Raw genomic sequence first — 26,195 nt, forward strand, 5'->3', positions numbered from 1 at the left:
TCCAACAAACAAATAAGATAATATTTTAAATAAACTTACTTAAAAAAAAAAAAAAACTATAAAATATAATATCACATGCCTTTTTCTTGCCGACTCCACCAAACTATTTTTACGTCATTTCGTTGAATTAATTTATGTAACGCATGAATATTAAATACTTGAAATGCATAATAAAATTAAATTAATTTATATTTGTCAAGAAAAGTATTTTAAATTAAGAGGAAAAAAAAGGGAAGTCGATTAAATTAATATATATTGAATTTATTCTACGGAAATATCATTTTCCCGCTTTGATCAATTCAACGGCTGTGATGCCATCAAGTTTTAATAATATATTTTAAAATTAAGATTAAAATACCATAAATGTGATATCCCTTGTTGTTTGGAGAGGAGAACAAATTACCATTTATAGGGGTGTGTAAACCTTTCTGTAGTAGATCGGTTTTAAAGTCTCGAGTGAAAGTTTAAAGAGAACAATATCTGCTAGCGGTAGGCCTGAGTCGTTACAAGATAATAACCACCGAGATTAATTGTTAATAAAAATGGAAAGGAAGCAAGGGAAAGGCGGTCATGAATGGGACAGGAGGAGGGGTGGGAAAGGCTTAGGAAGGAAGGAAAGGTGGGGGTTGGAGCCCGGAGGAGAGGGTGCCCTACAAAGAAAGGGACACCTCTGCTTTATGTAGTGTACGTCAGGGACCATGCAGAAGAGACATAATTGAAAGGATCGCAATGAGAGATTGGGTGAAAAATAGAGAAACAAAATGTTCGATTTTACGGGATTGGTTTGGAGTGAACTTTAAGCCATATGTGGTCCTACTTATTAGTCGCGTTTTAAAATCGTGGGACTGATAGAGCAATAGCTCAAGTCCACCGTTAACAAATATTGTCCGTCTTGAGTCGTTACATGTCGCCGTTAACATTACGATTTAAAGAGAAGTTTTCATACCATTATAAAAAATGTTTTCGTTCTCCTCTCTAACAAATGTGAGATCGAAGCTAGCGTCCTTACTAGCACACAGCTCAGTGACTAACTCTAATACCATTTTAACAGCTCAAACTTACTACTACCAATCCGCTTTGATCCGTTATGTAGTGCTGTCAGCTTCATTGTTTTAACACACGTTTACTGGGAAGGGTTTCCACAGTTTTATAAAATAATGTTTTGTTCTCCTCTCCAACCAATGTGAGATACTAACAATATATGCTAGCGGTGGACTTGGACTGTTACACTAAAACTTTTATACTTTATTACACATTCAAAATATCGTCTTTTTCAATCATGTCTCCTTGAAATAAAGAAATAATAGAAAGGAAAAAGTAATGCACAACAATGGCTATGTATTTTTTTATGTTTTTTTTTTTTTATGTTTTTCAAGTAACTAGGAGTTAGTTGGNATTAAATGTATTGTGAATTGGTGCTTTGCCTTTTCAGTAGTCAACCAGACATTCAAATATGGCAAAAGTCAACGATGGCCATTATATTTGTAAACATGTGTACATTATAAAATGAATTGTAATGGTAACCATAATAATAATAATAATAATAAGATAAAAATACTGCTAATTATAAATAATAATAAAATATTTAAGCCCAAATTTACGGGCCGAGAGTTTCACAAATTGGGCCAAGTTTGGGTCCATACAAATTGGGCCAAATTGGGCTGGTTTCTTCTCCAAGTCTTACGTGGCTTAGCGTGAACACCTGGCCTCCAACCCCATTACGCCACGTCATCAACCCCCATTTTTTAAAACCAATCCTCTTTCCCATTTCTCCCTCAATCTCTCTCTCTCTCACAAAAATGGAAGGTCTAATTCCCTTCGTTTACAGAGCGATTGTTCATTACAAGAACGACAAACAAGTCCCGCCGATCCGATCTTGGCTCACAGATTCGCCGTCGGCGTCGTATATCAGACTTCCGAGCGGCGATTCCGGCCGATTCCTTTTCCAATCAGACGGTTCATATTCGGCCACCTCACCTTCGAAACCAGCCTCTTCCACCGCCACTCAGATTCTCGTTGCTACCGGAGTTCAGTCGCCGCTCCGCCCGCTGGCCCCAAGTCGAGTCGCCGCCTGATCCGACAAAAAAAAAAAAAAAAAGCGTTAAATTCGTTTTAACTGTAATTTGTGGGTTTAATTTTGTGTGTGTTTTGAAATGTGTGAATATTATTGATTAAAATAATGTTCTTGTTTGATTTTGCGACTGTTATGGAGTAGTTAGATGTCAAATTCAAAGTGCCCATCAAATATTAAAGAAAATAAAGATGGGCCGAAATCAATAGTACTTTTAATTGGGCCATATGATTATGGGTTAGAGCCCATTTTTAATTGGGCCCAAATGGGTACCATTACGAGGTCATTTCAGCCCGGCCCATCAAGAAGGGAAAGAAAAAAAGAATATTTATATACGAAGGTAAAACCCTTTGAAGCTCTTAAAACCCTACCGCCTTTGCATAGACTTCTTCGTCTACCTCGACAGGCGAAAGGGAAAAAATGGCGTTGAATTCGATATTCCGCAGAGCGTCCTCGTTGGTGTTGCCCCTCGCCGTCCGTTCTATTGCTACTCCGAGAAGCTTCCACCATGCCATCTCTGCGGCCATCACTGTTGGGAAGCGCAATCTCAGCCAAGATCTTAACCGCAGTTTCTTTCTCCCATCTCTTCGATCTTATTCGGCCGCATCTGCGAGTAACAAAGCTGACGTTAGTCTTCTTAACGTTCTTGAGTCTGAGATTAAGTGTGCTGAGGAAGATGATCAGAACAGCGTAAGTTCTCTGGCTGTTGCTTAAGTACCGGATTTGATTTTTCTGTTCTGCTATTTTCCTTTGTGCTTGAGATTGGATATCTTTGTATGATTTTATAAATTGAAGTTGTGAGTGAGTTTTAGAACTTAAACTATCAAAATTTTCGATTTAGGATTTTTTTTTTTCCTTGAGCTAAAATTTGAAATTGATAAGAATTCGTTCAGTCCCATTTGATTTTTGTTTTTCTGTTTTTTGAATTTTTTTTCTTCCTTGAGCTAATTTTCGAAATCTATATGAAATTGTTTCTTTTTTATGTGTTTTGCTAAGAAAGGTGAAAGATACACCTAAGAAATTAACAAGAAAGCGAACGTAATTTTTAAGAACGGAAACCTCAAATGAAACGGAAGGATTATTTAATAAAGCCTTAGCTTTTAATATTTGAGCTCTCTTGCAAGAAACATTTGAGTTCGTGTTGTTTAGAATTTAAGATATCTCGTAGAGGGTTGTAATGTCTGCTTTAATCCATTTCATTAAAACCTTCTAGAATTTATAGCTGGTGCTTTAATGCTTTTACTTATTTTCTAGTTCCTCGCCAAGGCACTGTGTGCTTTCTCCATAAGTAGAAGGAATCGTACTTATAAACTGTGAAACCATTGTTTTTTTTTTCTTTATGCATATTTGAGCGGAATTTTTCGTAAGCAAGGTTCTTCATGCTCATGGCTTTTCCTTTAATGTTGTTTCGTTTTGTTGTTATTTATCTGTTTTGTGAAAAGGCAGTTTGATAGTTGAAATCATTAGATTTTCTTTGCCTATAGCCATTTTCCTGTTACTACTCGTTTTTAGTTTTCAAATTGAAAATGTTACTGGAGAATTGATTGTGCCCATGAACCAAAGTTCAAACTCCCTTTAAATTGCAAGCCATCAATGACCTATTGGATTGGTAATTTTAGTTTTTTAGTTAAGATCCGATGAATATTTCCACTTAGTGAGCTATGGGAATTCAATGAGCTACGCAATGGAGAGGACATTTTTACAGGGCAGGTTCTCTTTGAATATTGTCATTGGAAGTTTGTAATGTTGGATACTCACCTATTGCAGGTAGACGAAATCCCTGAAGAGTTTCCTTTCAAAATCCAAGACAATCCTGGAGAAAGAACCATATCACTCACCAGAAAGTACGAGGATGAGATCATCAAAGTTGAAGTTGATATGCCTAATGTTGCAGCTGAAGATGAAGATGAGGATAATGATGAAGGGGGGGATAACGATGAGCAGACTCGTGAAGAATCCAGCATTCCACTGGTCGTGAGTATTTCCAAGGAAAGTGGAGAATGTCTCGAATTTGGTGTTACCGCTTTCCCGGATGAAATATCCATAGATCATTTGTCAATCAAGAAAGCTGATGGTTCTGAAGACCAGCTTGCATACGAAGGACCTGAGTTCCAGTTAGTCTACTTGGCTTTGTGCTTTGTTCTTTTCATTTTCTTAAGCAAATTTGTTCACTAAATAAAGATTTCCCTTTTATTTATTTGCAGAGATTTGGACGAGAACTTGCAGAAAGCTTTCCACAAATATCTTGAGATTCGTGGGATCAAGCCCAGCACAACAAATTTCTTGCACGAGTACATGGTCAGCAAAGACAGCCGAGAGTACTCCATGTGGCTGAAGAACTTGAAGAATTTTGTTGAGAAATAAATTTAATCAGTCCCACTTTTTCGGAGTAGGGTATGAACTCTTTTATTACAGCATCATTTAGGTTTGTATTTTGATTGATATAACGTAGGGAAGGTTTGCCTACGATTTTGAGAACTATATAAAAAGTAAATCATCCGGTTAAAGGGATAGTTCCTTCATCTATTTAAAACAGTTTGGGAGCAAACTTCTGTCTGTTATTCTTAAGGATTTCCATGTACTTCACATCCTTTGAGTTTTTGAATCGACTCTATCAATCCGATAACCACATCCCGGGCAGGGAAGTTTCGGAAATGTTTGGAAATTGAATTGGCCTTGGATAGCTGGAAGGATTGGTCATTGATATAGGTCAATTTGGTTTTTGTTTTGGTTTTGGTTTTTCAACCATGAATGTTAGTTAGCGAAAAGCTTAGTCTTCACCAAACCTGAACCGGGCGACATCAGGTAACTAACAGCAGCAGCAGTGTCGACGACAACGGGTAACTGTGTACTGGCATTGTGGAATACACAGCAGCACAGCGTTGCATACAATAAGCCAGGAAACATGAGAAACAGTGAAGAATTTATGTGTATAGGGAGTTGAAGATGAAAAGAATTGAGTTACATTACATGTGTTTTGAACAGGAAACATGAGACCATGAACTCTCAACCTCCAATTGAGCAAGGAGAGTAGTACCAATCTTAGACACAAGCTTGTTGCTTTCTCATGGAATCGCAAGGGGACCTTCGAACATTATGGCATCTCAAATTTAAATTTTCCCTACGAAAACAATAATTTTCTCTTCGTTTCTACGTTTCATCTGAGCATAATTTAATGAAACAACTCTCAGAGAAATTTTAATTCAAAAAAGAAAAGAATGAAAAAAGTTTCCGTTGCCGGGACTTGAACCCGGGTCTCTCGGGTGAGAGCCGAGTATCCTAACCAACTAGACTACAACGGAATTTGAAATTTAGTACAAATATTAATTTTTTTAAATGTTTTCTTCCAAATATAATTCTTCCAAAATATCAGCCCATTTTTTCAGAAAATACAAAACTTGAACATTTTTGGGATCATCACGACCATTTATTTTAAATATTAAAAAGGATACTTAACGTAATTACAATTTAGTTTCAATTGTACATAAGCAATTAGATCATTGCCATAACAAGATATTTTCGACATTATTGACAAAATCGTTTTTTAAAATTTAAGAACATATTTGAAACTTATCCAAAAGTTCAAGAATATTTATATAATATTACGGCATTGGTTTCTTGTAAGCAACCTCTAATCAACCAGGCAAAGATAATTGATACTTGGCGGCTGCATAAACAAAAAAATAAAGGGAAGAAAAGAAGAAGTAAAAAGGTCATTAAAGCAACTCAAATGAAAGTAGACTGTGGTTGTCCTCATTTGAAACCATTTCTAGATTTTGGGCATCTACCAAAAACTTCAGAAGGATTTTCTCTACTAAAAATCATCATCCTTTACTACAAAATTACCTTCTTTTTTTTTTTTTAATGAAATTGTAACTCTTTTTTGTGACTCCATCTCTATTATCTTGGTTTGATTCCCTCCTCATTATTCTACCAATGTGATGTCCCACATTGGAAAAGAGAACAAATCACCATTTATAAAGATATAAAAACCTTCCCCTAGCAGACGCGTTTTAAAGTTTTGAGGGGAAGCTCGAAAGAGAAAGCCCAAAGAGTACAATATCTGCTAGTGGAGGATCTAGGCCGTTACAATCAATCAGGACCATATAAATACTATATATATATATATATATATATATATATATATATATACCAAAAACTAATGAATAAAAAGAAAGAAAAAAAAAAAAAAGAAAGATTCAGTGGAAATAAATTCTCGGCAATAGTTTTGGGTTTTGGTAGCTAAAAACCCCCGAGAGCTGGAATTACAAGAACTGAGTTCCTAACAAACTGAAACGGGAAGCACGTAAAAGGCACAGATGTTATTCAACCACAATCTGCTCACGAGCTAGACTGTTCTTTTTCTCGCTCTTGAAGAAATAAGAAGTAATAGAGTTCATAACTATTATGGGCCATTGAAATGAGGAGCGTTCTAATAAAAGACTAATCAGTCTGCTTCACTGAAAACCTTCCATTGTATCTATCCTCAGTCTTCACAATACAGATGATGAATGAAACAATTACATCTCCAGAAACATGAGCCACAATTTACATGCAGTTGCAAGATCTGGCAAATTCTGGCAGTCGTCACTTGGAGACTTTCCATCTTAGCAAATTGTTCTTCGGAGAAAGCAGCAAAGCAGTCGGGTGAAGCACAGATTTACAGTATGAACACCATAATTAACAGAGGACGCCTGTACAGATATACAGATTATAATAGTTAATACCAATCTTAGTAGTAGAAAGCTTACATCAGATTTATTCAATCAGCGAAAGCAATAAACTCCAAAACAACATTTTCAAGGAAAGTAGAAGCAGACGACAAAGGACTGAAGAAACAGCATAATACATTATTGATCTATTTCTATGATACTTGAATGATGAACTATGCTCATGTTATTACTTTATACGAAACATAATGGCAGAATATATTGCTTTCGGCATTGCATCTGGCATAAGAATGCCAGATGGACGAAAGACATCTGAGATTGAATGGTCTCGCCGTAAAGTCTTAATTAGAACAATTTTCTGACTGCAAATCACCAAATTCACATGCAAGCATAGCAATCAAGAGAATTTTACCAGTCATTTGTCTACTACATGTGATTCAACTTGCAGTGAAAAATAGTTTTTCATTAGAAGAAGCCCTACTTAAAAGCTTCCAATTCCCCAACTAAGAGAGGGGGGAATCTTTGTAAGAAAAATGATCAGAACTTCAGTATGAAGTTTAGATTTAATCAATTAAATATAATACTCCAATAACTAATTGAGGTAACACAAATACAAACTCACGCTATCAGCAGTGCCTTAAAATTTTGGACTGTCACAACTATCTTTTACCTATCAATTATTGGCAAATACCGCCATCCATTACATTCTTTAATGTGCAACATTAATTTTCCAACAACTAGATGTGATCTCGTATGGGAGAATATAACAAGAATCATAACATCAGTGAAGTTCTAGTTCTAAGTTCAAACATAATAAATTTCCAAAAAGAAGCCATAAAGTTAACAACACAAAGACTACATGATATCTTTTCTTTTAAAAGGTTAACGAGCTTCGGTCGATAAAAAGATGTGATAGACACCCTACAGAGGAGAGGAGATTACAAGAACTCCACAGTGGCTACAGATAATAGGAGAATAACAATGAATATAACACCCAATAAATCGACAGTTCTTGGACCTAAAGCTCTGAGCGAACGTTTAATATACAATGCAGAATCTATTACTTGTTCCAGTTCACTCAATCTTTGTTTGAAAGATTTGTCTTATACAACTATTTTTTTAATTTTGTGATTCAAATGGTGAAAATTCTCTTCATATTCAAAATTTGAAACTGGAGAATTATACTACAAATTATAAGTTCTTTTATAAATATACTATTCCATGCTTAAAACTCATTTCATTTTTGTTAATATTAAAACAAGTATTGCATAACCTATTATAAATTATCATAGTTACTTTACAAAATTTATAATATCAATATGTTAATAAATTAATTAATAATATTTTAGAAAAAGCTAACTATTTAGTAAGTGCCTACATTTATTTTTGTTGTTTACAAATATATTTCTGAACATACTTTGAGAAACTTTTTAAATTGAAATTCAATTTCATCATTTATTTTAGAAAAACTTTTTTTTTTCTTTTTTAATTTAATCCCTTATTTTCAAATTTCTGGTTTAAGATCACAAACCAAATGCATCATAGACTTCCCAATTCCCACAATGACCCCTAAATATAAGAAATCAAAAGAGAACGATTCCTTGTAGAAATTAACAAAAAAAAAATAAATAATAGCATACACCCTTGGAGATGCATTTGAAGCAACAAACTTCAAAACAGCAAGTATACAAATGAAGGCAGAATATACTCACATTCTACGAAGTCTAGATGACTACAGTTCACTATAATTGCGCCAGACAGCACGGAATTCCTCACGGAATGTGTTTAGACGTGCTTTCAAGTTAGGTGTTCTGAAGCTTGCATGAAGCAAAGTGGCTGAAATAATTGTTGGGGTGGAGGGGGTGAGAAAATCAACCATGAAGTACAAGACTTAGAAAAGCAAAAAAAAGAAGGAAAAAAAAAATCTTTATAAGCAGCTAACATACCGAGAAGTCCAAAGGCAAGCGACCAAAGTACGGTCAACAAACCGCAAGAAATGAACCAGAGTAAGAAACTCACTACAGCAGATGGGGAAAATAAATCAGAAAACTTAAAGCATAAAAGATATATAATGTTAAAATTCAAATTCAAAAAACATAAAAGGTCTGATTAGAAAGATGCACTCCAAGATAATATCTGTACTTAAACAAAGGTGAACTGGGTCCTCTATAATTATATGGAAGCATACCAATAATAGATAAAAAGTTATTCGTTTTTTTTTTTTTTTTTTTTTTTACCAGAAGAGAACATCAAGACAAAAACCCATCGAGGACGTCCACATATGTATATTGCTCTTTTAGCTGACGGGCGTCCACGGATAACAGGCCTGAAAGATTATGTAAGAAATATGAAATCAAAAGTCATGGCTTATTGCATTCATGGAAATTGATGAAGATACCTACGTGAGAGGAGGTCTCATCTTTGCAGCCAAATGTGGAGAGAATTGTCTAACAGTTCTGGTTACTTTTTCACTAAATGTGCCTGCAAAACTGTGGTAAAAAAAAATTATGTTTGAAGAAAAATATGGCAGTCACAACAAACTTCACATGGAGTTAAAATAAAGAATCCATGCACGTCACAACATTATCTACATCTTAACACATGACTCCTCGATCTCCTCGATCAACTGGTACAAAGAGTATCATAATACGTTGGCAAAAAAATTGTACGTATAAATCCTGATTCTCTGAATAACAAGTGAAAGCAAAGAAAGGTATTTTGATGAAAACAACACCAAAGAATAAATATATGCAATCCCGTGTGAGGAAACTTGAGGCGAAATAATAAACGACAGTCCCATCACAAGAAAGGCTAATGATAATAATTGTCATCTGCAGTGTGTATATCAGGCCATCAGCTCACCTGTCATTCAGAAAAGCGATGCTGAGTGCTGTGAGAAAAGCAGCAACAACAGCAAGAGGCCTTCGTAGAAAACCCAGGGCTGTAATCAACAATCCACAGTTAAGAAAAAACTGTACATATTGTTAAACAATAAGAAGAAATGTAAGCACATAATGCAGAAATATGACAGTTTACACACTCACCAAGAATGAAAACAATCATAATGAAGTAGTTTGTTCGGTAACTGCAAATGCAAGAAAATAAGATTCCAAATTAGTAGGGTGAACGAGGCACTGCATAGCAACAAAATGAAATAACATAATATAGGTTTCAGCATGTTTGTCTAACAAGTAAATTAAAACAGGCCATGATCGACTATTTTGGTCACGCATTACTCACGACACGATTTCCTAGGAAAACTGAAAGAAATAAAATGGGCAATGCAGATATAGATTTCGGCGTGTTTGATTAACTAGCAAATTAACTAAATCAAGCAGCCGCGTAATCAAATTCCATTTCGCTTCCAAAGCGAATAGCTCCGTATGGACTCGATTCATGAAACCGAACTAAACCGATATGGAGGGCGCTACAATTAGAAGCACTACGCAATGTGTAAATCTTTCTCACTCAAACAACATATGTATCAAGAAAGGGAGAAAAAAAAAAAAGAATAATAAANAAAGATACAGTAACTCGAATAAATTGAAGGAAAGAGTAATCATACTAATAGAGATTGCATTTGAGGCGGCTGTTCCACTTGGCGGAAGATCGGGGGACCGTGAATCTAGAGAAGAACTCGGAGATAGGTCGAGGAGGCGATGACCAATCAACCTCTCGAAGCGCGTCGATCAGATCCTCTGCAGTAACGTTGCCCCAATCCATGGCTGACAATCTAAACTAAAGGAATTGAGAAGACGATCTGGTTGTGAGTTGGAATTGAGCGCGTAAACCCTAAAAGGAAAGCAGGGGGTCGGAGGAGAAGAAAGGAAACGAAGGAAAGTTGTGGGCTCTGAAATGTCTCGAGCCTTGACTATATTGAGAAGGCGATTCTAATTTGGACTGTGATTAAAAGATCGGGAAGAAATCGCTTTGCATTTCGGTTTCCTTTTTTTTTTTTTTTTTTTTTTTTTTAAGGAGAGCCGGTGAAACCCACCAGGCTAAGAAATTGTAAGCCACATAAACCAGGCGCGCCAAAAATAAAATACAAAAAAATTGTCTGAGCCCGGGTTCGAACCGGGGACCTCTAGTGTGTGAGACTAGCGTGATAACCAACTACACCACCCAGACAATCTATTTAAATTCTCTGAGGTATTAAAAATGGTTTTAAGAAAATACATATTAAAACAAAAATTTCAAAAGTCAATTGTGTCTGAGCCCGGGTTCGAACCGGGGACCTCTAGTGTGTGAGACTAGCGTGATAACCAACTACACCACCCAGACGGCTTGTTAAAATTCTCTGAGCTACTAAATTAATTAATAGAAAAAATATGAGATTAACGTGATGCCCAACCACACCATCCAGACCATTTAAAACACTACCACCGTGTTACAATAACCCATAAAACAAAAAAATTGCTTATTTCAATTTCATTTGAGACAAAACTTCGTTACATTAAATAAATATGTAAAAAAATAAAATAATTTAAGTGTTTATATACATGTATGTAAAAAAATAAAATAATTTAAGTGCTTATACATACGTATGTTTTGAACCATTAAAAAATATATATATATTTCACTCGAAGAATTTTAATTTATATGGGGTTAGTATTTGATTGAGATGCTGACTTAACTCTAAGAATTACAATATTGTTATTAGATATATAATCGTACAACAAACTACAATAAAAAAAAATTAAAAAATGAAGGCAAGTTAAAATGTAGATGGAGATAAAGTTATCATTTATCATTCAATATTAATATTTTAAATGGAAAAAATGCATCAAAGTAACAAGAAGATAATTTAAAAGTAGAGCGAAAGAAAAGATATTTGAGCTTACAGTAATTAAAAGTAGGGAAACACGATAAACGGTAGGATGCCATCCGATTCATGTATCAGTCCTCTATGCCGTTCGATTGATAGAGCATACCAGTTTTACAATGGAGCTGCTTGTAGGCTATAATTGGCGTGTTTATATATATAGGCTGCTCCAAACCTTGTCTTTTAGTTAAATGGAGAAATTAAGAAAGGCGCCATCAAATCGAGGAACTCGCTGATATCAGTAATGATGAGCGATTAAAAAATTTCAAATCCCGCGTTAATTACAAAGCCAAATTAATCGCGATTATCCGTTTGCTCATGCTTTAATCAAAGCCTGCATCAACCCCCCATATCTCTATCTTGCTCCAGCTCCACGTTTAATTTGAAACTGCGAATTTTGATTTGATTTGATCCACTTGGAAATAAATCCGTGTGCGGTTCTTCAAATTTCATCTTCAAGCTGCAACTTCGGTGGTTGGAGGGGTTTTGTTCCGGTCTCGAGTATTGCGATTTGAGTTTCCTAGGGCTTTGGTCGAATGGCTCATTCGACGGGGGGAACACGGGTGGTGGCGGATTATCTGGTTGGTCGGCAAATTGGGTCCGGTTCATTCTCGGTGGTGTGGCATGCGAGACATAGAGTTCATGGAACGGAGGTGGCCATCAAGGAAATTTCCATGAGCCGGCTCAGTAAGAAATTGCAGGATAGTCTTATGTCTGAGATCTTTATCTTGAAGAGGATTAATCATCCTAATATCATCCGATTGCACGATATCGTAGAGGTCAGTGTTTAGTTCTTGAAGTTATATGCGTCGATGCTTAGAGAATTTTAGATGGAGTAGAGAAGTTTATGTTGTATTGTGCAATTGTTCTCGATTTTTTTGGTTTTTTTTTGTTGAGGTTAAAATCTTCTGAGCACATTGTCCTGAGAAAGGTTCGTCGCGTTTGGGGTTCAAATTTAAATTAACGGCTGAAATAGAAGGAATGGTTGATGAGAATTTTTGGAAGCTTCCGGCGTACACTATTAATCATAAACCCTTGGAAAGATCTTACATACTGTTTTCTTTTTTCAACTTTTTGAGCTTCCTCGCTTTATAGGTGTTATACGAAACAATTTTTAGGCTGGGTGTATTTGGTGTAGGCAACAAGGTCTGAAGGGTCGAATGGGTGCAATCATTTATAGGAAGTTTATATTATTTTTTCCGCTCCATGGGAATCCGTTGCACCAGACATGCAATCTTTTACGTGGAACATTAGTTTATTTCTATTATAATTTGCTATTCGGAGGAGGTGTTGTGAATGGAATTCATAGGAATTGGTGATTTTGTTAGCCTTCCAATATCTTCATTAGGTGAAGGACAGAGCTTGAGAGAAATATCTAGTTTCTTCCTGCTTTTGTTGAGACATTTACCTCCATCCAGGTTCCCGGGAAGATACATCTGGTACTGGAGTACTGCAGAGGTGGTGACCTTTCTTTTTACATTCAGCAGCGCCATGGCAGAATCCCGGAAGCAATTGCTAAGCGCTTCTTGCAGCAGCTTGGTATGCTTTATCCTTTTTTTGGGGGTTGAGGGGTCTTGGGATTTTTGCAATTTGGATATATTTTTCTTGAAGTATAGTAATTGATATTATTGTGAATGGCAGCGGCTGGCTTAAAAGTCCTTCGTGACAACAATCTTATTCACAGAGATCTTAAGCCACAGGTTTTGATTCATAGTCCAATCACTTGGTTATATCTCATTTTTCAAGTGCTGTTTAATAAACTCCATTTTTAAGTTCCATTGGGCAAACGTACATCAGCTAGCAAGATAACAACATCAAGCTAGCCATGTCGAATGTGCTTGATGGTTTTTCTATATTGAATAAGAGGACGAATGATGTTTGTTATGGCCAAATGTCCAACATTGTATGTCAAAGTTTTGTTTCTTAATAAATATTCAGCGCGCTTTTAGATTTCTGATGGGCTGATTATGCTTTTTAATTATTCCATTTTTGTCGTGGCTTGTTTTTCTTTTGGGTAGAATCTCCTGCTTTCTACAAGTGGCGACAATTCAGTTTTGAAGATTGCTGATTTTGGATTTGCAAGGTAGAATGGATTCTCCCCGCATTTACCCTTTACAGATATATTGAATCTTTATTTTCATATCGTGAAATGGAATTATGTCATGTCCTTGTACTGTTCATATTTACATTCAGAAGAGCAACAGAAAGATAGTTGTGATATCTGTTATCGGTCTCACCAGAGAAGTACTTCACTAGGCATCAAGATAAAGATTCTAGCTTAAACTAATGTTGGTGCTTAAGTTTGTGATTGGTAATGAAAGTTTTCCCCCATTGGAACTTATTATCGCCATGTCAAATGATTCTCCTATAATCCCTTCATTCAAGCTTTATATTCTCCAATTTGTTTTGCTAGATCTCTGCAACCTAGAGGTCTTGCAGAAACCTTGTGCGGCTCACCACTTTACATGGCTCCAGAGATCATGCAACTCCAGAAGTATGATGCCAAGGTAATGTCTGTATGCTTGCATACTTTTTGGAATTGTAATATGAAATCAAACTTCATTATATTAACCTTGAACTGAATACGCAGGCAGATCTCTGGAGTGTTGGTGCTATATTATTTCAGTTTGTAACAGGAAGAACTCCATTCACAGGAAACAACCAAATACAGGTACAGTTAGTTTTATATTTTCTTTGTTTCATGCCTAGAGTGCTTTTGTAATATTCGAACACCATCACCTAACCTACTATATTTTTATTATGAATTTGACAGTTGCTCCAGAACATTGTCAAATCAACAGAATTACATTTCCCTTCAGATATTAATGACTTGAGTTTTGAATGCAAGGATTTGTGCAGGAAATTACTACGTCGAAATCCAGGTAGAGAATGTGCTTGGAAGCTTAATTCTTGAATTTTTTTTTTTGCATGCATTGTCACATCTTGAGGTTTTCCATTTGAAGAATGAATGAGTGCTTTAGTATGATGAACTAACTGTACCTTGATATCAGATGCCTCTATTTCTACTTTAGCAACTTCTGACCTTCTGGTTCGCTATAAGTAGTATGTAAGAGGTGGAATTTAATTCAGCTTGATTGTATCTTAATTGGCAGTTAAAAATAGTTTCAGGTAAAGCTATTTGACAATAAGAAATATCTATCTTTCCGTACAAATGAAATAGATTATGATGTGAATGCTACTCTTATGTGCTCAAGTTGCTGGCCTGAATTCTCACTCTTCTATTGGCTGCAATACCTTCCAATGACCAGCTTTTTGGTATCCTAGTAGACATTTCTTGATTTATGTTATATGGCAAGGGAACGTGCGATCTTCTTGAAACACCAGTTGCACGGGTGTTACTTTTATTTGTTTGTTCATTGACCTGATGAAATTACATTCTTACATGTTGTATTACTTGCCAATGTTTATGCTAAGCTCCTATTAACTTCGCAGGATTTCTTCTCATTTTCATTCTTTTCTGTTCATTGTCATTTTATATGCAGTGGAGCGATTGACATTTGAAGAATTTTTTAATCACCCCTTTCTGTGTGCTAATCAACCAGATGAATTGTTGGGGTAAATAAGCAGCGATTTCAGTTTTTGTCAATCAATGTTTATGCTATCAAAATAATAGAATTTCAACCCATATGCATACAGAAGTAAGAGGTCATCAAGATTAGTGGATGGATTTCCATTTTCAGAATCTGATCATGCTGGTAGCATGGAGGAAAATTCACAAGATGATTATCTACCTTTCTCTCTAGACGATGATTCCAGTGGTCCTGAGGGAAGTCCGTCCTTTGTAAGGAGGAGGTCTTCAATGAAGTCTACTTATGGATTTTCCCCTGATAAAAAGGTTGATAGAGGGACCAGAGATAGTACTTCCAGATACAGTAGCCTTCCAGATAAAAGGGAGATTACTAATCCCCTATTGGATACTCGTGTTCAGGGAAGAAATATACTCTCTGATAGAAGTCTGAATGCCGGTTTAAGGTCTGCAAACCCACAATCAGTTAATACTCGGCCTAGAGGTATGAAGTATATTGTTTTCCATCTGCCTTTGGGATTTTGCTGTCTAGAACCAGAATGTCTTACTATTGTATTTTTCCCCTTAAATTTTATTTCCGGAATCATAGTTGCGGATTCACTGGAGTTGATTGATCAAGATTATGTTCTTGTATCTGGACCCTCTATGGATGATTATGCCTCATCTTCCTTAGCAAGTGCTTCCAAGCCAATCCTTTCATCTTGCAAATCACAGAGTCCTACTCAACCATCCGTAAGTTTAGGTGCTGCATTGACTGCACCAATGCCTATCATTCGCAAAGCTGCCAGTAGCAGCTCTCGTATGGGAAGCTTGGGAAGTCAAAGCTCTGCTCCGGGGTCATTGGATATGGAAGATACTTTGGAACAGCCATCTGCAAACTGCACGGCAAGAATCAAGTCATTGCAGCAGTCTGCATCTACTATTACAGAATTAGTAAAAGAGAAGGTAAGTCGATTTTCTGCTGGTAAAAGCTAAATGCTTTCTTTTACCATCCAGTAATAAAATCTGTGGGCTGTTCTCTTTTCTGTTTGGAGGGTGTGGGGAGAGAAATAAGATATCTGAGTATCTGAGATATATTATTTTCGAGGCTCACAACTTTTTTGTTCGATACTTGAGATTCTATTAACATGACTAAGTTAAGATAAGCACATGACTCTGATACCGCTAATAGGAACAACGGACCTCCACGTTGGTATGATATTGTGCACTTTGAGCATAAGCTCTTATGACTTTACTTTTGGTTTTCCTAAAAGGCCTCATGCTAATAGAGATAGTGACTTTACTTCGGTACCTAGGATCTTCCCTTTAATTAACCAACCGAAGTGAGACTCCAATACAAAATTGTGACAAGTACAACATATCATGATTCTCCCAGGTCTAGGTGTCTAACAAAAATTTCCATGTATAGTTTCTTACGTCAAGTGCCTCTGTTTCATTCTTATAATTCCATGCATGTTAGGTTTCGATGGTTAAAAGAATAGAAAGATATTATTCTGTTCCTTATTTATGATATGAGCAAAGTACTTTTATCCTTGCACTATTGTTGGATTAGTATTCAAATGCTTTTTTTTTTTTTTGGTCTTTGTTGGATGTCCCTATATTTGCAGTTACCTTGTATTTTGTAATACTAAAATCTAATTAAAAGGACTACATATGGCATAAGAAACTTACAGTGTCATATTTATTTTAAAAGATCACTGCAGGTAGACAGCTTGAAGCATTCTCAATTCAGCTTGTTATTCTTGCAATCTGGAAAAAAGCTCTGGACATATGCCACACACAGGCTGCTTCAGCTTTAGAGGGAAGTCCAGGCCAAGGCTCTGCAGAAAGTAGGAGAAGCCTCCGCAAGAAACAAGGAAGTTCTCTTGGGAAGGGATCTCCGCTTATGGTTGACTCACTTCAGCCAGTGGATATTTCCACTCAAGTTGAGAGGGAATTTCTTCGGGAAGTTGAATATGCTGAAGAACTTGCCAAGGTTGTTGAGCCCGGTAAGTTTTTGATTGTGAAATTTTCCAACTTATACCGAAAGAGTCGTGTAGGATTATAATTCATTTTCCGCCCTTTTAGTTTGCTGATCCGAAATTTGGACATGAAAATACCATACCAAGCTAGAGAACACCCAAATTCAACTATAAAAGTGTGCTGCAAAAGGCCCCATTCCTGAAATTGAAATGCCAACCCCAAAACCTAAAATAACCACATAACCATAAAAGTCGGTCTTAAAAAAACAGAATACATATTGCCAAGCCGAGGATAGGTTACTGGCATAAAGCATGTGCCGTCAACCAAGAGGTTAGTCATTCAAATCTCTCACACTCACTTGTTGAACTAAAACGAAACGCTTACATATCAGCGGCAGCCTTCCAGTGTGGAGATGCCAAGAGCAATGTGTGCCTTTTAGTACTAGTTGGAATATAATGGCGTAGATCCGAGTCATGTTTGTGCAACAGTCTTGTCCCCGCATACTCGATTTGTCACCAATCTGTTACATTTTTTTTCTTTTTATTGATCTTAATATTGCAAGCATATACAATAGTTAGATCGGGAGAGACAAGTTCTCCATTTGCTGATGCACGCATGGTTGCAGGTAATACTGAAATGCCAGATGCAATAGAGACAGTGTTTCAATCCGCTCTAGCTTTTGGAAGGCATGGAGGCGTGAGTACTTATATTATTAGTTTCCTAATTTACCTGAATTTGGTATCATCTGTATAGAACATCAAAAAGCATTTCTACTATGATATCATCATCATGTTCCATGGGATATTGATTGACTGATTTCTGGATGTAATATGACGACTGGCACAGGTTGAGGAGCTCATGGGTGAAATGGAAAGTGCAGCTGGCTTGTATTCAAAAGCTGCACAATTACTGGTTTTCCTTCTCGTGGAAGCACCATCCCTCATTCTAAACCCGCCATTTTCTCTAACAAATTCTGACCGATACCGGTTGCGAAGCTACGTCGATATTCTTAGTAACAGGCAAGGCTACTTGAGATCTCAACGGTTGGCTCTTTTGAAGTGCGAGAATCAACAAAGTCCTCCCTGAACTAAGAGGCCAATTTTTTGTTTTTGTATTCTGTTCAGAAATGAGCAGTATATAAAATCATTTCTTTGTACAGTTTAACTATTCTTTTGAGTAATAGAGGGGAAGGCGTAAGTGGCTGTGTACCTTGGGGTGATTGCATCTCTGCGGGACTGTAACGCAACGCTCTTTACTCTCTTGTATTAGCGCCATAAAGCATGGAGTTCGCATTCATTTCATCTCTCGCTCAAGTTGAACCAACTTTCAGTCCTCAGGTACATAACAATTTCAACAATTTTTATATATAATTTCAAGGGACTAACTGTTGCATCATTTAATTTTTTGTTAAAAAAATTTGTATGCTACCGTTCAAATATCTACCCTTAATGGTCAACCTAACAATTTTAAAACGTTTTTGTTAGAGAGAAATTTCTACACTTGTAAAGGAATGCTTCGTTCTCTCTCCGATATGGGATCTCACATGTATATATATATCATACATATATGATGTTGTTCATATTAAAATGTTATTAATAAATTTTCTCAAGAATACAATTCCCGGTCGTTTTACTAATATATTTAAAAATGAAAAGTATAAAGTCGAAAATTGTATCTCTTTCAATGAGAATTTCAATTCCAACTACGATGATTTGAATATTAATTCCAATCAATTCCTATTTCATATTAAATGAACATTCTAATTTTATTTATCATCTATTCATTATTCATTATTGACTTCAACTTTATAAATTATAATTTCTTTTGCTTCCCTTTCAAATGAAAATTTGACTATTTTTTAATATGAATCTCAGATAATGCTTAGTATTAACATAAATATAACTCAATTAATTAATATATTATTGGAATTTAAAAAAAAAATAGAATTGGGTATTGCTAAAATGTTCAAAGTCAACAACCCAAATATTTATAATTTAAGTGAAGTGGGTGATAAATTAATAATCAGTATCAATAATGATGAAGCTCCATTGAAGATCCTTCCAAATGTGACATTTCTGGAAAAGGCAGCCATTTATGACCGATCATCGCCTAAGCTCTTGCCGTTTCCTTCCAGTTATTGACCCACAAAAATTAAATTCAATTCTCGTTCTTATAAATTCCATTCCAAAACTTAGCTTACTGTAAACTGCTCAAGATGTTGATTCCTCTACTTCTTGCTTTCTTCTCTGTTTGGCCTCCTCCGCCGGTAATGGCGTTGCAGAGGCTGACTTCCGGCGACTACATGGCGGTGGAGAACGCCAACCACTTCCTAATTTCCCCAAATGGAACCTTTTCTTCTGGGTTTTATCGCGTCGGCAACAACTCGTATTGTTACTCAATTTGGTTCACTAATAGCTTCAATAAAACACTTGTATGGATGGCTAACAGAGACAAACCGGTGAACGGAGAGCAATCTCGATTAACCCTCAACGCCGATTCCAATTTGGTTTTGACCGACGCCGACGGCACTGTCGTTTGGTCCACCGACACAGTCTCCGCCGGCGAAATCGAACTCCGACTACTCGAAACAGGAAACCTCGTACTGATGAACCAATCACAACATTTCATTTGGCAAAGCTTTGATTTCCCTACTGATACTCTGCTTCCAGGGCAACGATTTCTCAAGTCATCAACTTTGATATCAATGAGAACTCAACGAACATATCTATCAGGCTTTTATTACTTCAAATTCAACGACGATAACGTGTTGAATCTCATTTATAATGGCCCTTCCCTCTCTAGTGTCTATTGGCCTTACACAATGGTTCTTGTCTTCGAAAATGGCCGAACTCCTTACAATAGCTCAAGAATTGCAATTCTAGACGAAATGGGTGGGTTTCAATCGAGTGATAGATTCAAATTTAACGCTACGGATTATGGGTTTGGTCCAAAAAGGAGATTAACGATGGATTATGATGGGATTTTGAGATTGTATAGCCTGGATGAAGCCACTGGAGCTTGGAAGATCACATGGGTTCCTGATGGGCGTGTTGATGCTTGTATGGTTCATGGGTTGTGTGGAGATTATGGCATTTGTGAATACAACCCATTTCCATCTTGTTCTTGTCCCCCTGGCTTTTACAGAGCCGATTCTTCCGATTGGACTAAAGGGTGTAAGCCATTAATGAATTTGACGTGTGAGTCAATGTCCAAGGAAGTGGACTTCATTCAATTGCCTAACACGGATTACTTCGGCTATGATTGGAGTTACGCGCAGCATGTTTCCATTGATGTGTGTAAGGATATTTGCCTTAGTAGCTGCGAGTGCTCTGGATTTGGCTATGCAGTTGATGGCTCGGGGCAGTGTTATCCCAAAAGTGCTCTTCGAAATGGGTATCGAAAGCCGGATCTTGCGGTGAAGATGTTCATGAAGGTGCCGGAGGCTATGGTGAAATCTACAATGGACACATATTCTAATGAATTGAATTGCTCGATGGAAACAGAGCTTGTTATGAACACTCATACGGAAGGGGGGAAAGGTAGTAAATTTGAGTACATGGGGCTGTTGATTGGTGTGGTGGTGGCTATTGGGGTGAGTGAGGTTGTGTTTGTTGGGTTTGGTTGGTGGTTCATTTTTCGCAAGAGGGTTCGTGAAGAATTGGTTAATATGGGTTATGTTGTGTTAGCTATGGGGTTTAAAAGATTTTCATACGATGAATTGAAGAGAGCTACCAAAAATTTCAAGCAAGAGATAGGCAAAGGTGGGTTTGGGACTGTTTACAAGGGCGAATTGGACGATGGAAGGATCGTGGGGGTGAAGAGATTAGAAGGCGTTTTACAAGGAGATGCAGAGTTTTGGGCAGAGGTGAGCATAATCGGGAAGATAAACCACAAGAACTTAGTGAAATTATGGGGTTTTTGCGCTGAAAAACACCACAAGATGTTAGTTTATGAGTATGTAAGAAATGGGTCATTGGACAAACATTTATTCTCATCTTGTTCGTTAAATTTGGATCAAAGATACGAAATCGCCGTCGGAACAGCAAAGGGTTTATCGTATTTACACGAAGAATGTCTTGAATGGATTCTTCATTGTGATATCAAGCCACAGAATATACTTCTTGATGAGGGCTTGGAGGCTAAGGTTGCGGATTTTGGGATGTCCAAGCTTTTTCGAGAGATTAATGAAAGTGGGTTCTCGAAGGTGCGTGGGACACGAGGCTATTTGGCTCCCGAATGGATGATGAACCTTAAGATTGATGCGAAGGCTGATGTTTATAGCTATGGAGTTGTTCTTTTAGAGCTTCTTACGGGGAAGAATGCTTCTAGTTTTCGATCGTCGACCACGGGCGACGATGGGGGATGCGTGGATTTAGTGAAGTGGATAATGAAGAACGTTGAGGATGGTGAGGTTGGTAAGGTGGTGGATCAGAGATTGAATGTGGAGGAGGATCAAATGAAGAAGATGAAGGTGTTGCTGAAAGTGGGTCTTCAATGTGTACGTGAAGATCGGAACTTGAGGCCTGTGATGAGTACAATTGTTGAGCTTCTTGCATGCTGTGAAGAACCAGAAGAACCAGACGTTCATGGAGATGTTTATGATTAACAAATTTGTATAGTTTGTGTTTCTTTCGATTTGAATCCTAATTTCGAGTTAGTTTTAAACGGAGATTTAATATATATGTGAGAAGGAGTACATTAATGGACTGAGATCACGATTCCAATAAGAACTATCTTAAGATTATGATGACTAAGAAATGTTTTAAAAAAATTAAAAAGTCACTATCTATCTCGATAAGGTGCTACACTATATTTGTTGAATATTATTCTATTGGGTTAGGTGAGATCTAATGTTGAATATTATCTACTACCGGTAGACTTGGACCCTTACAAGAAAGGAGATCGTTTTAAGCTCATCGGGTAAGCCCAAAGATGAGCTTTCCCTCAAAGAAGACAATATCTGCTACCGGTGGATTTGGGTCTTTACAGGAAAGGAGATGCGTTTTAAGCCCATCGGGCAAGCCTAAAGATGGGTTTTCCCTCAAAGAGGACAACATATGCTACCGATGGACTTGGGCTATTACCAGAAAGGAGATGCGTTTTAAGTCCATCATGCAAGTCCAAAGATGAGTTTTCCCTCAAAGAGGACAATATCTACCACCGGTAGACTTGGGCTCTTACAGGAAAGGAGATACGTTTTAAGCCCATCGAGCAAGCTTAAAGATGGGCTTTCCCTCATAGAGAACAATATGTAGACTTAGGCCCGTACAGGAAAGGAGATGCGTAATCGGGCAAGCTCAAAGATGGATTTTCCCTCGAAGAGAACAATATCTGCTACCGGTGGACTTGGGCCCTTACACGGGCGGGCGGAAGTGCAAGTGTTAAACGGAGATAACTTGCTATCTACTCAACCAATGAAGTCTAATATTGCTTCTTCCCATCGGCCATTGACCCAAAAAGGAAGACTAAGTTGTTGCATGAATACATTTCCAAAACGTCTAAATTGGTAACAAAATCTCTTACAAAGGCCACCATTTCTGCAAGTTTTTGTGTTCAAAATTCTCCAACCTCATAATGTTCGTCTCCGCCCTTCTATTTTACTTTCTTCTTGCACCGTTCTCGGCTTCGGCTGAACCAACTCCACCACGACTCCAGAGGCTAACTCAGGGAGGATCCATAGCCGTCGAAGACCAGACTCAATTCCTAACTTCCCCAGATGGAACCTTTTCATCTGGGTTTTACAAGGTCGGCAACAATTCCTTCTGCTATTCAATTTGGTTCGCAAAAAGCGCCGACAAAACTGTCGTTTGGATGGCAAACAGAGACAACCCAGTCAACGGACACCAATCCAAATTGATCCTCAAAGCCAACGGAAATCTGGTACTCACCGATGCAGATGGCTCCCTCACATGGTCTACAAACACAATCACTACAGAACAAGTTGAGCTTCGGCTTCTTGAGAATGGAAATCTTGTGCTGATGAACCAAATCGGAGGGTTTATTTGGCAGAGCTTCGATTCCCCAACAGATACTCTGCTTCCACAGCAACAATTTCTAAAGAATTCCACTCTGGTTTCAATGAGAAGTCCAGGTACTTACCTATCTGGGTTCTATTTCTTGAAATTCAACGACGACAACGTTCTAAATCTCATTTATAATAGCCCTTCGCTCTCGAGTATCTACTGGCCTGATCCTGGTAGGAGTGTGTTTGAAAATGGTCGAACTCGGTATAACAGCTCCAGAGTAGCAATTTTAAATGACATGGGAAGGTTTGAATCCACTGACAACTTGAATTTCAATGCTACGGATTATGGGTTCGGTCCGAAAAGGAGATTAACAATGGATTACGACGGAGTTTTGAGATTGTATAGCCTTGTTGAATCAACTGGCACTTGGAACATATCATGGCTTCCAATGGGTCAACTAGATGCTTGTTTGGTTCATGGGTTATGTGGAGAATTTGGAATTTGTTCATACAATCCATTCCCTACTTGCACATGTCCTCCTGGGTTCACTAGAAACGATGCTTCAGATTGGAGTAAAGGCTGCAAACCTTCTTTCAATCTGAGCTGTGATTCCCAGAATTTGGATTTCATGCATCTTCCTCGTACGGATTATTATGGCTATGACTTGGTGGGTTACACCAGAGGTGTCTCTGTTGAGACATGTAGGAATTCATGTCTCAAGAACTGTCAATGTTTGGGATTTGGATACTCAATGGAAGGATTTGGACAATGCTTTCCTAAAGGAGCTCTTCGTAATGGGAATTTAAAACCTGATAGCATTATTCTTATGCATATCAAGATTCCAAAAGAAAACAGAGTAGCAGAGATGAAAGAAGGAGATTTGAAATGCTCTGTTTCAGAACTCGTTCCAACCACACAAGTATATGCAGAAAACAAAGCTAAGTTTCGATACATGGGATTAATGATTGGATTTGTAGGTGTTGTTGGGTTCATTGAATTCATTTTTATAGGATTTGGGTGGTGGAATGTGTTCCGGAAGCGAGTTAATGAAGAGTTGGTTAACATGGGTTACATTGTTTTAGCCATGGGATTCAAAAGATTCACATACGCAGAAATGAATCGGGCGACGAGAAACTTCAAGCAAGTGATCGGAAAAGGAGGGTTTGGAACTGTTTACAAAGGAGAATTGGACGATGGAAGGGCCGTGGCAGTGAAGAGATTAGAAGGCGTTTTACAAGGAGAAGCAGAGTTCTGGGCAGAGGTGAGCATCATCGGAAAGATAAACCACAAGAACTTAGTGAAATTGTGGGGTTTTTGCGCTGAGAAACAGCACAAGATGTTAGTTTATGAGTTCGTGAAAAATGGGTCATTGGACAAATTGCTATTCTCGGATTCATCAGAAACACTAGGATTGGAGCAGAGGTACGAGATTGCTGTCGGGACAGCAAAGGGGTTATCATATTTGCATGAAGAATGTCTGGAATGGGTTCTTCACTGCGACGTGAAGCCTCAAAACATACTCCTTGACGAGGGTTTGGAGGCGAGAGTGGCAGATTTTGGAATGTCGAAGCTTTTTGGAGAGATTAAGGAAAGTGGATTCTCGAGGGTGAGAGGAACGAGAGGGTACTTAGCGCCAGAATGGATGATGGACCAGAAAATAGATGCGAAGGCTGATGTTTACAGCTTTGGCATCGTTTTGCTGGAGCTGGTGAGCGGCAAATGTGCATCAAAATTCCATCTGGTGAGCTGGATGATGGAGAGCATAGAACAAGGGAAGATTGAAGATGTGATCGATCCAAGGCTTGTGGAGAGGCAGGATAGGCTGAAGATTGAGACGTTGGTACGAGTTGGTTTACTATGCGTTAAGGAAGATCGAAATTTGAGGCCTGCGATGAGCAGAGTTGTAGAACTTCTTAGCTGTAGACTGTGAAATCTCACATTAGTTAGAACCGTGCGTGACAGCGAGGACCCTAGCCCGTGTCATCCATTATTGGTGTGAGCTGAGAGGTGCAACTCCCAACACAAACGCCAACATCCCTATCTGAGACATCTGAGGCCACCAATCAAAGCGTCCAAAGCTTTGAAATAATGTTTAGAATAGACACAAAAAGTAAGTGTTTGTGAGAAGATATTTTAGTGCGACAACTGTATTGATTTAACTCCTGCTAATGCAAACAAAGTGTAAAAGAACAGAGAGCAAGCAGGGAAATATCATGATTTGGGGCTTAAAGCACAGCCACGGGATTAAACCCAAGTATCAAATGATACCATTCACTTCATTTCTCTGACATTGGGCTATAAATTTGCAGTGGTTCATGGTAGCAGGCTTTTGCAGCAGCCTGGTTGGTATTGAAGATGTTAGAGGGCAAAGGTGTGGTCCGCGAAACAGACATGGCAGAGGTGATCCAAGGCCATGGCCTTGCCTTGGCTTACAAAGCACTTGATCAACACGAAGTATCCGACTCTCAATCCATTGCACGTTTCATCAAACAGGTTCATATATTGCTTTAAATTTCACCACTCAACACCTTGTGTGTGGATGATGTTAATGACTTTGAGGTTTTGATAATTAGAGGTTGGACGAAGCTTATGGGCCGGCATGGCAGTGTGTGGTGGGCAAAGCGTTTGGAGGCTGCATTACCCATGTATGTGGTACCTTCATCTTCTTCCATGTGGATACCATGGAGTTCCTCATCTTTAAAGACGCAACAGACTGCTTCAAAAGCCTTCAACACACCCTTGGAGGGCTTCCCCACAAAGCTTAAATCTTTACACAAACACATTTCTGCTACCACTTCTGTATAACTTTACCTATAACAACAGTTGAATAAAAAAATCATCTCCATCTCTTCATACAACACTAAAAACCAGAACCAAAACAGCATACGCACCTTGCAGGCAGGGGAGCTCATAATCTGATTGTCCAATGCAACATTGCCCACAAGGAAGAGGTAATCTGCAACCCGAGGGCTAGACAAGAACAATATCTAAACCTCAGGATGCAGATTACCCTATCCTTGCCCAATAAATTCCAAGACCAAAACAAGGGGCAGAGAGTGGGGGAAGAAGGAGATGATGTTCATATGCTAAATTCATGGGTATTTATAGCCTTAAAAATGTATATATATATATATATATATATATATATATATNGTTT

General features: G+C 37.7%; 6 protein-coding genes, 1 long non-coding RNA gene and 3 other non-coding genes across 12 annotated transcripts; 5 read left to right on the forward strand and 5 right to left on the reverse strand.

Annotated features, from left to right (window-relative positions):
* The first annotated feature begins 2,420 nt into the window (after positions 1 to 2,420).
* Positions 2,421 to 4,619, forward strand: LOC111800539 (uncharacterized protein At2g39795, mitochondrial-like). The gene is made up of 3 exons (XM_023684283.1): positions 2,421 to 2,761; positions 3,839 to 4,185; positions 4,276 to 4,619. Exons 1-3 carry the CDS (start codon positions 2,492 to 2,494, stop codon positions 4,433 to 4,435), a joined length of 777 nt encoding a protein of 258 aa, XP_023540051.1. The 5' UTR covers positions 2,421 to 2,491; the 3' UTR covers positions 4,436 to 4,619.
* Positions 4,620 to 5,300: 681 nt separating this feature from the next.
* On the reverse strand, positions 5,301 to 5,373 carry TRNAE-CUC. The gene has a single exon. It is a non-coding gene; the product is annotated as a tRNA-Glu (tRNA).
* An 896-nt stretch (positions 5,374 to 6,269) lies between these two features.
* Positions 6,270 to 10,667, reverse strand: LOC111800540 (PRA1 family protein A1-like). Its single transcript, XM_023684285.1, has 8 exons — positions 10,307 to 10,667; positions 9,786 to 9,826; positions 9,604 to 9,682; positions 9,144 to 9,230; positions 8,979 to 9,067; positions 8,688 to 8,759; positions 8,454 to 8,577; positions 6,270 to 6,765 (listed from the first exon to the last, which is right to left on the reverse strand). The coding sequence occupies exons 1-7, from the start codon at positions 10,462 to 10,464 to the stop codon at positions 8,474 to 8,476; spliced, it is 630 nt and encodes a 209-aa protein (XP_023540053.1). The 5' UTR covers positions 10,465 to 10,667; the 3' UTR covers positions 6,270 to 6,765; positions 8,454 to 8,473.
* A 128-nt stretch (positions 10,668 to 10,795) lies between these two features.
* TRNAV-CAC lies at positions 10,796 to 10,869 on the reverse strand. The gene has a single exon. It is a non-coding gene; the product is annotated as a tRNA-Val (tRNA).
* A 79-nt stretch (positions 10,870 to 10,948) lies between these two features.
* Positions 10,949 to 11,022, reverse strand: TRNAV-CAC. Its single transcript has one exon. It is a non-coding gene; the product is annotated as a tRNA-Val (tRNA).
* A 758-nt stretch (positions 11,023 to 11,780) lies between these two features.
* On the forward strand, positions 11,781 to 18,467 carry LOC111800541 (serine/threonine-protein kinase ATG1c-like). Of its 3 annotated transcripts, XM_023684286.1 has the most exons (13): positions 11,781 to 12,342; positions 12,982 to 13,102; positions 13,205 to 13,263; positions 13,582 to 13,646; positions 13,977 to 14,070; positions 14,154 to 14,234; positions 14,337 to 14,445; positions 15,067 to 15,139; positions 15,221 to 15,594; positions 15,700 to 16,055; positions 16,804 to 17,098; positions 17,698 to 17,768; positions 17,919 to 18,467. In XM_023684286.1, exons 1-13 carry the CDS (start codon positions 12,100 to 12,102, stop codon positions 18,156 to 18,158), a joined length of 2,181 nt encoding a protein of 726 aa, XP_023540054.1. In that variant the 5' UTR covers positions 11,781 to 12,099; the 3' UTR covers positions 18,159 to 18,467. The 3 variants fall into 3 exon arrangements, with proteins under 3 accessions (XP_023540054.1, XP_023540055.1, XP_023540056.1); XM_023684287.1 differs by lacking the exon at positions 11,781 to 12,342 and having other exon boundaries at positions 13,055 to 13,102; positions 13,205 to 13,466; XM_023684288.1 differs by lacking the exons at positions 11,781 to 12,342; positions 12,982 to 13,102; positions 13,205 to 13,263 and adding an exon at positions 13,757 to 13,874.
* Positions 18,468 to 19,341: 874 nt separating this feature from the next.
* LOC111800184 (putative receptor protein kinase ZmPK1) lies at positions 19,342 to 21,678 on the forward strand. Its single transcript, XM_023683774.1, has one exon. The coding sequence runs from the start codon at positions 19,342 to 19,344 to the stop codon at positions 21,676 to 21,678; it is 2,337 nt and encodes a 778-aa protein (XP_023539542.1).
* An 824-nt stretch (positions 21,679 to 22,502) lies between these two features.
* On the forward strand, positions 22,503 to 25,147 carry LOC111800542 (putative receptor protein kinase ZmPK1). Its single transcript, XM_023684290.1, has one exon. The coding sequence runs from the start codon at positions 22,647 to 22,649 to the stop codon at positions 24,966 to 24,968; it is 2,322 nt and encodes a 773-aa protein (XP_023540058.1). The 5' UTR covers positions 22,503 to 22,646; the 3' UTR covers positions 24,969 to 25,147.
* Positions 25,148 to 25,163: 16 nt separating this feature from the next.
* On the forward strand, positions 25,164 to 25,896 carry LOC111800549 (dynein light chain-like). Its single transcript, XM_023684298.1, has 2 exons — positions 25,164 to 25,531; positions 25,612 to 25,896. Exons 1-2 carry the CDS (start codon positions 25,394 to 25,396, stop codon positions 25,801 to 25,803), a joined length of 330 nt encoding a protein of 109 aa, XP_023540066.1. The 5' UTR covers positions 25,164 to 25,393; the 3' UTR covers positions 25,804 to 25,896.
* On the reverse strand, positions 25,519 to 26,151 carry LOC111800550. The gene is made up of 2 exons (XR_002815995.1): positions 25,930 to 26,151; positions 25,519 to 25,849 (listed from the first exon to the last, which is right to left on the reverse strand). It is a non-coding gene; the product is annotated as an uncharacterized LOC111800550 (long non-coding RNA).
* Between the last annotated feature and the right edge of the window lie 44 nt (positions 26,152 to 26,195).

This window comes from Cucurbita pepo, chromosome LG08 (genome assembly GCF_002806865.2).
Source record: "Cucurbita pepo subsp. pepo cultivar mu-cu-16 chromosome LG08, ASM280686v2, whole genome shotgun sequence".
NCBI lineage: Eukaryota > Viridiplantae > Streptophyta > Magnoliopsida > Cucurbitales > Cucurbitaceae > Cucurbita > Cucurbita pepo.

Excerpts from the sequence above, each read along its gene's own strand:
- LOC111800539 (XM_023684283.1), top strand. The coding sequence starts at position 2,492 with ATGGCGTTGAATTCGATATTCCGCAGAGCGTCCTCGTTGGTGTTGCCC. Across the intron at positions 2,762-3,838 it reads AGGAAGATGATCAGAACAGC|GTAGACGAAATCCCTGAAGA; the intron begins GTAAGTTCTCTG and ends CACCTATTGCAG. Across the intron at positions 4,186-4,275 it reads TACGAAGGACCTGAGTTCCA|AGATTTGGACGAGAACTTGC; the intron begins GTTAGTCTACTT and ends ATTTATTTGCAG.
- LOC111800542 (XM_023684290.1), top strand. The coding sequence starts at position 22,647 with ATGTTCGTCTCCGCCCTTCTATTTTACTTTCTTCTTGCACCGTTCTCG.
- LOC111800541 (XM_023684286.1), top strand. The coding sequence starts at position 12,100 with ATGGCTCATTCGACGGGGGGAACACGGGTGGTGGCGGATTATCTGGTT. Across the intron at positions 14,071-14,153 it reads TCCAGAAGTATGATGCCAAG|GCAGATCTCTGGAGTGTTGG; the intron begins GTAATGTCTGTA and ends CTGAATACGCAG. Across the intron at positions 17,099-17,697 it reads TGCCAAGGTTGTTGAGCCCG|GTAATACTGAAATGCCAGAT; the intron begins GTAAGTTTTTGA and ends GCATGGTTGCAG.
- LOC111800540 (XM_023684285.1), bottom strand. The coding sequence starts at position 10,464 with ATGGATTGGGGCAACGTTACTGCAGAGGATCTGATCGACGCGCTTCGA. Across the intron at positions 9,827-10,306 it reads CTCAAATGCAATCTCTATTA|TTACCGAACAAACTACTTCA; the intron begins GTATGATTACTC and ends TTGCATTTGCAG. Across the intron at positions 9,231-9,603 it reads ATCGCTTTTCTGAATGACAG|TTTTGCAGGCACATTTAGTG; the intron begins GTGAGCTGATGG and ends TTTTTACCACAG.
- LOC111800184 (XM_023683774.1), top strand. The coding sequence starts at position 19,342 with ATGGCGTTGCAGAGGCTGACTTCCGGCGACTACATGGCGGTGGAGAAC.
- LOC111800549 (XM_023684298.1), top strand. The coding sequence starts at position 25,394 with ATGTTAGAGGGCAAAGGTGTGGTCCGCGAAACAGACATGGCAGAGGTG. Across the intron at positions 25,532-25,611 it reads TTGCACGTTTCATCAAACAG|AGGTTGGACGAAGCTTATGG; the intron begins GTTCATATATTG and ends TTTGATAATTAG.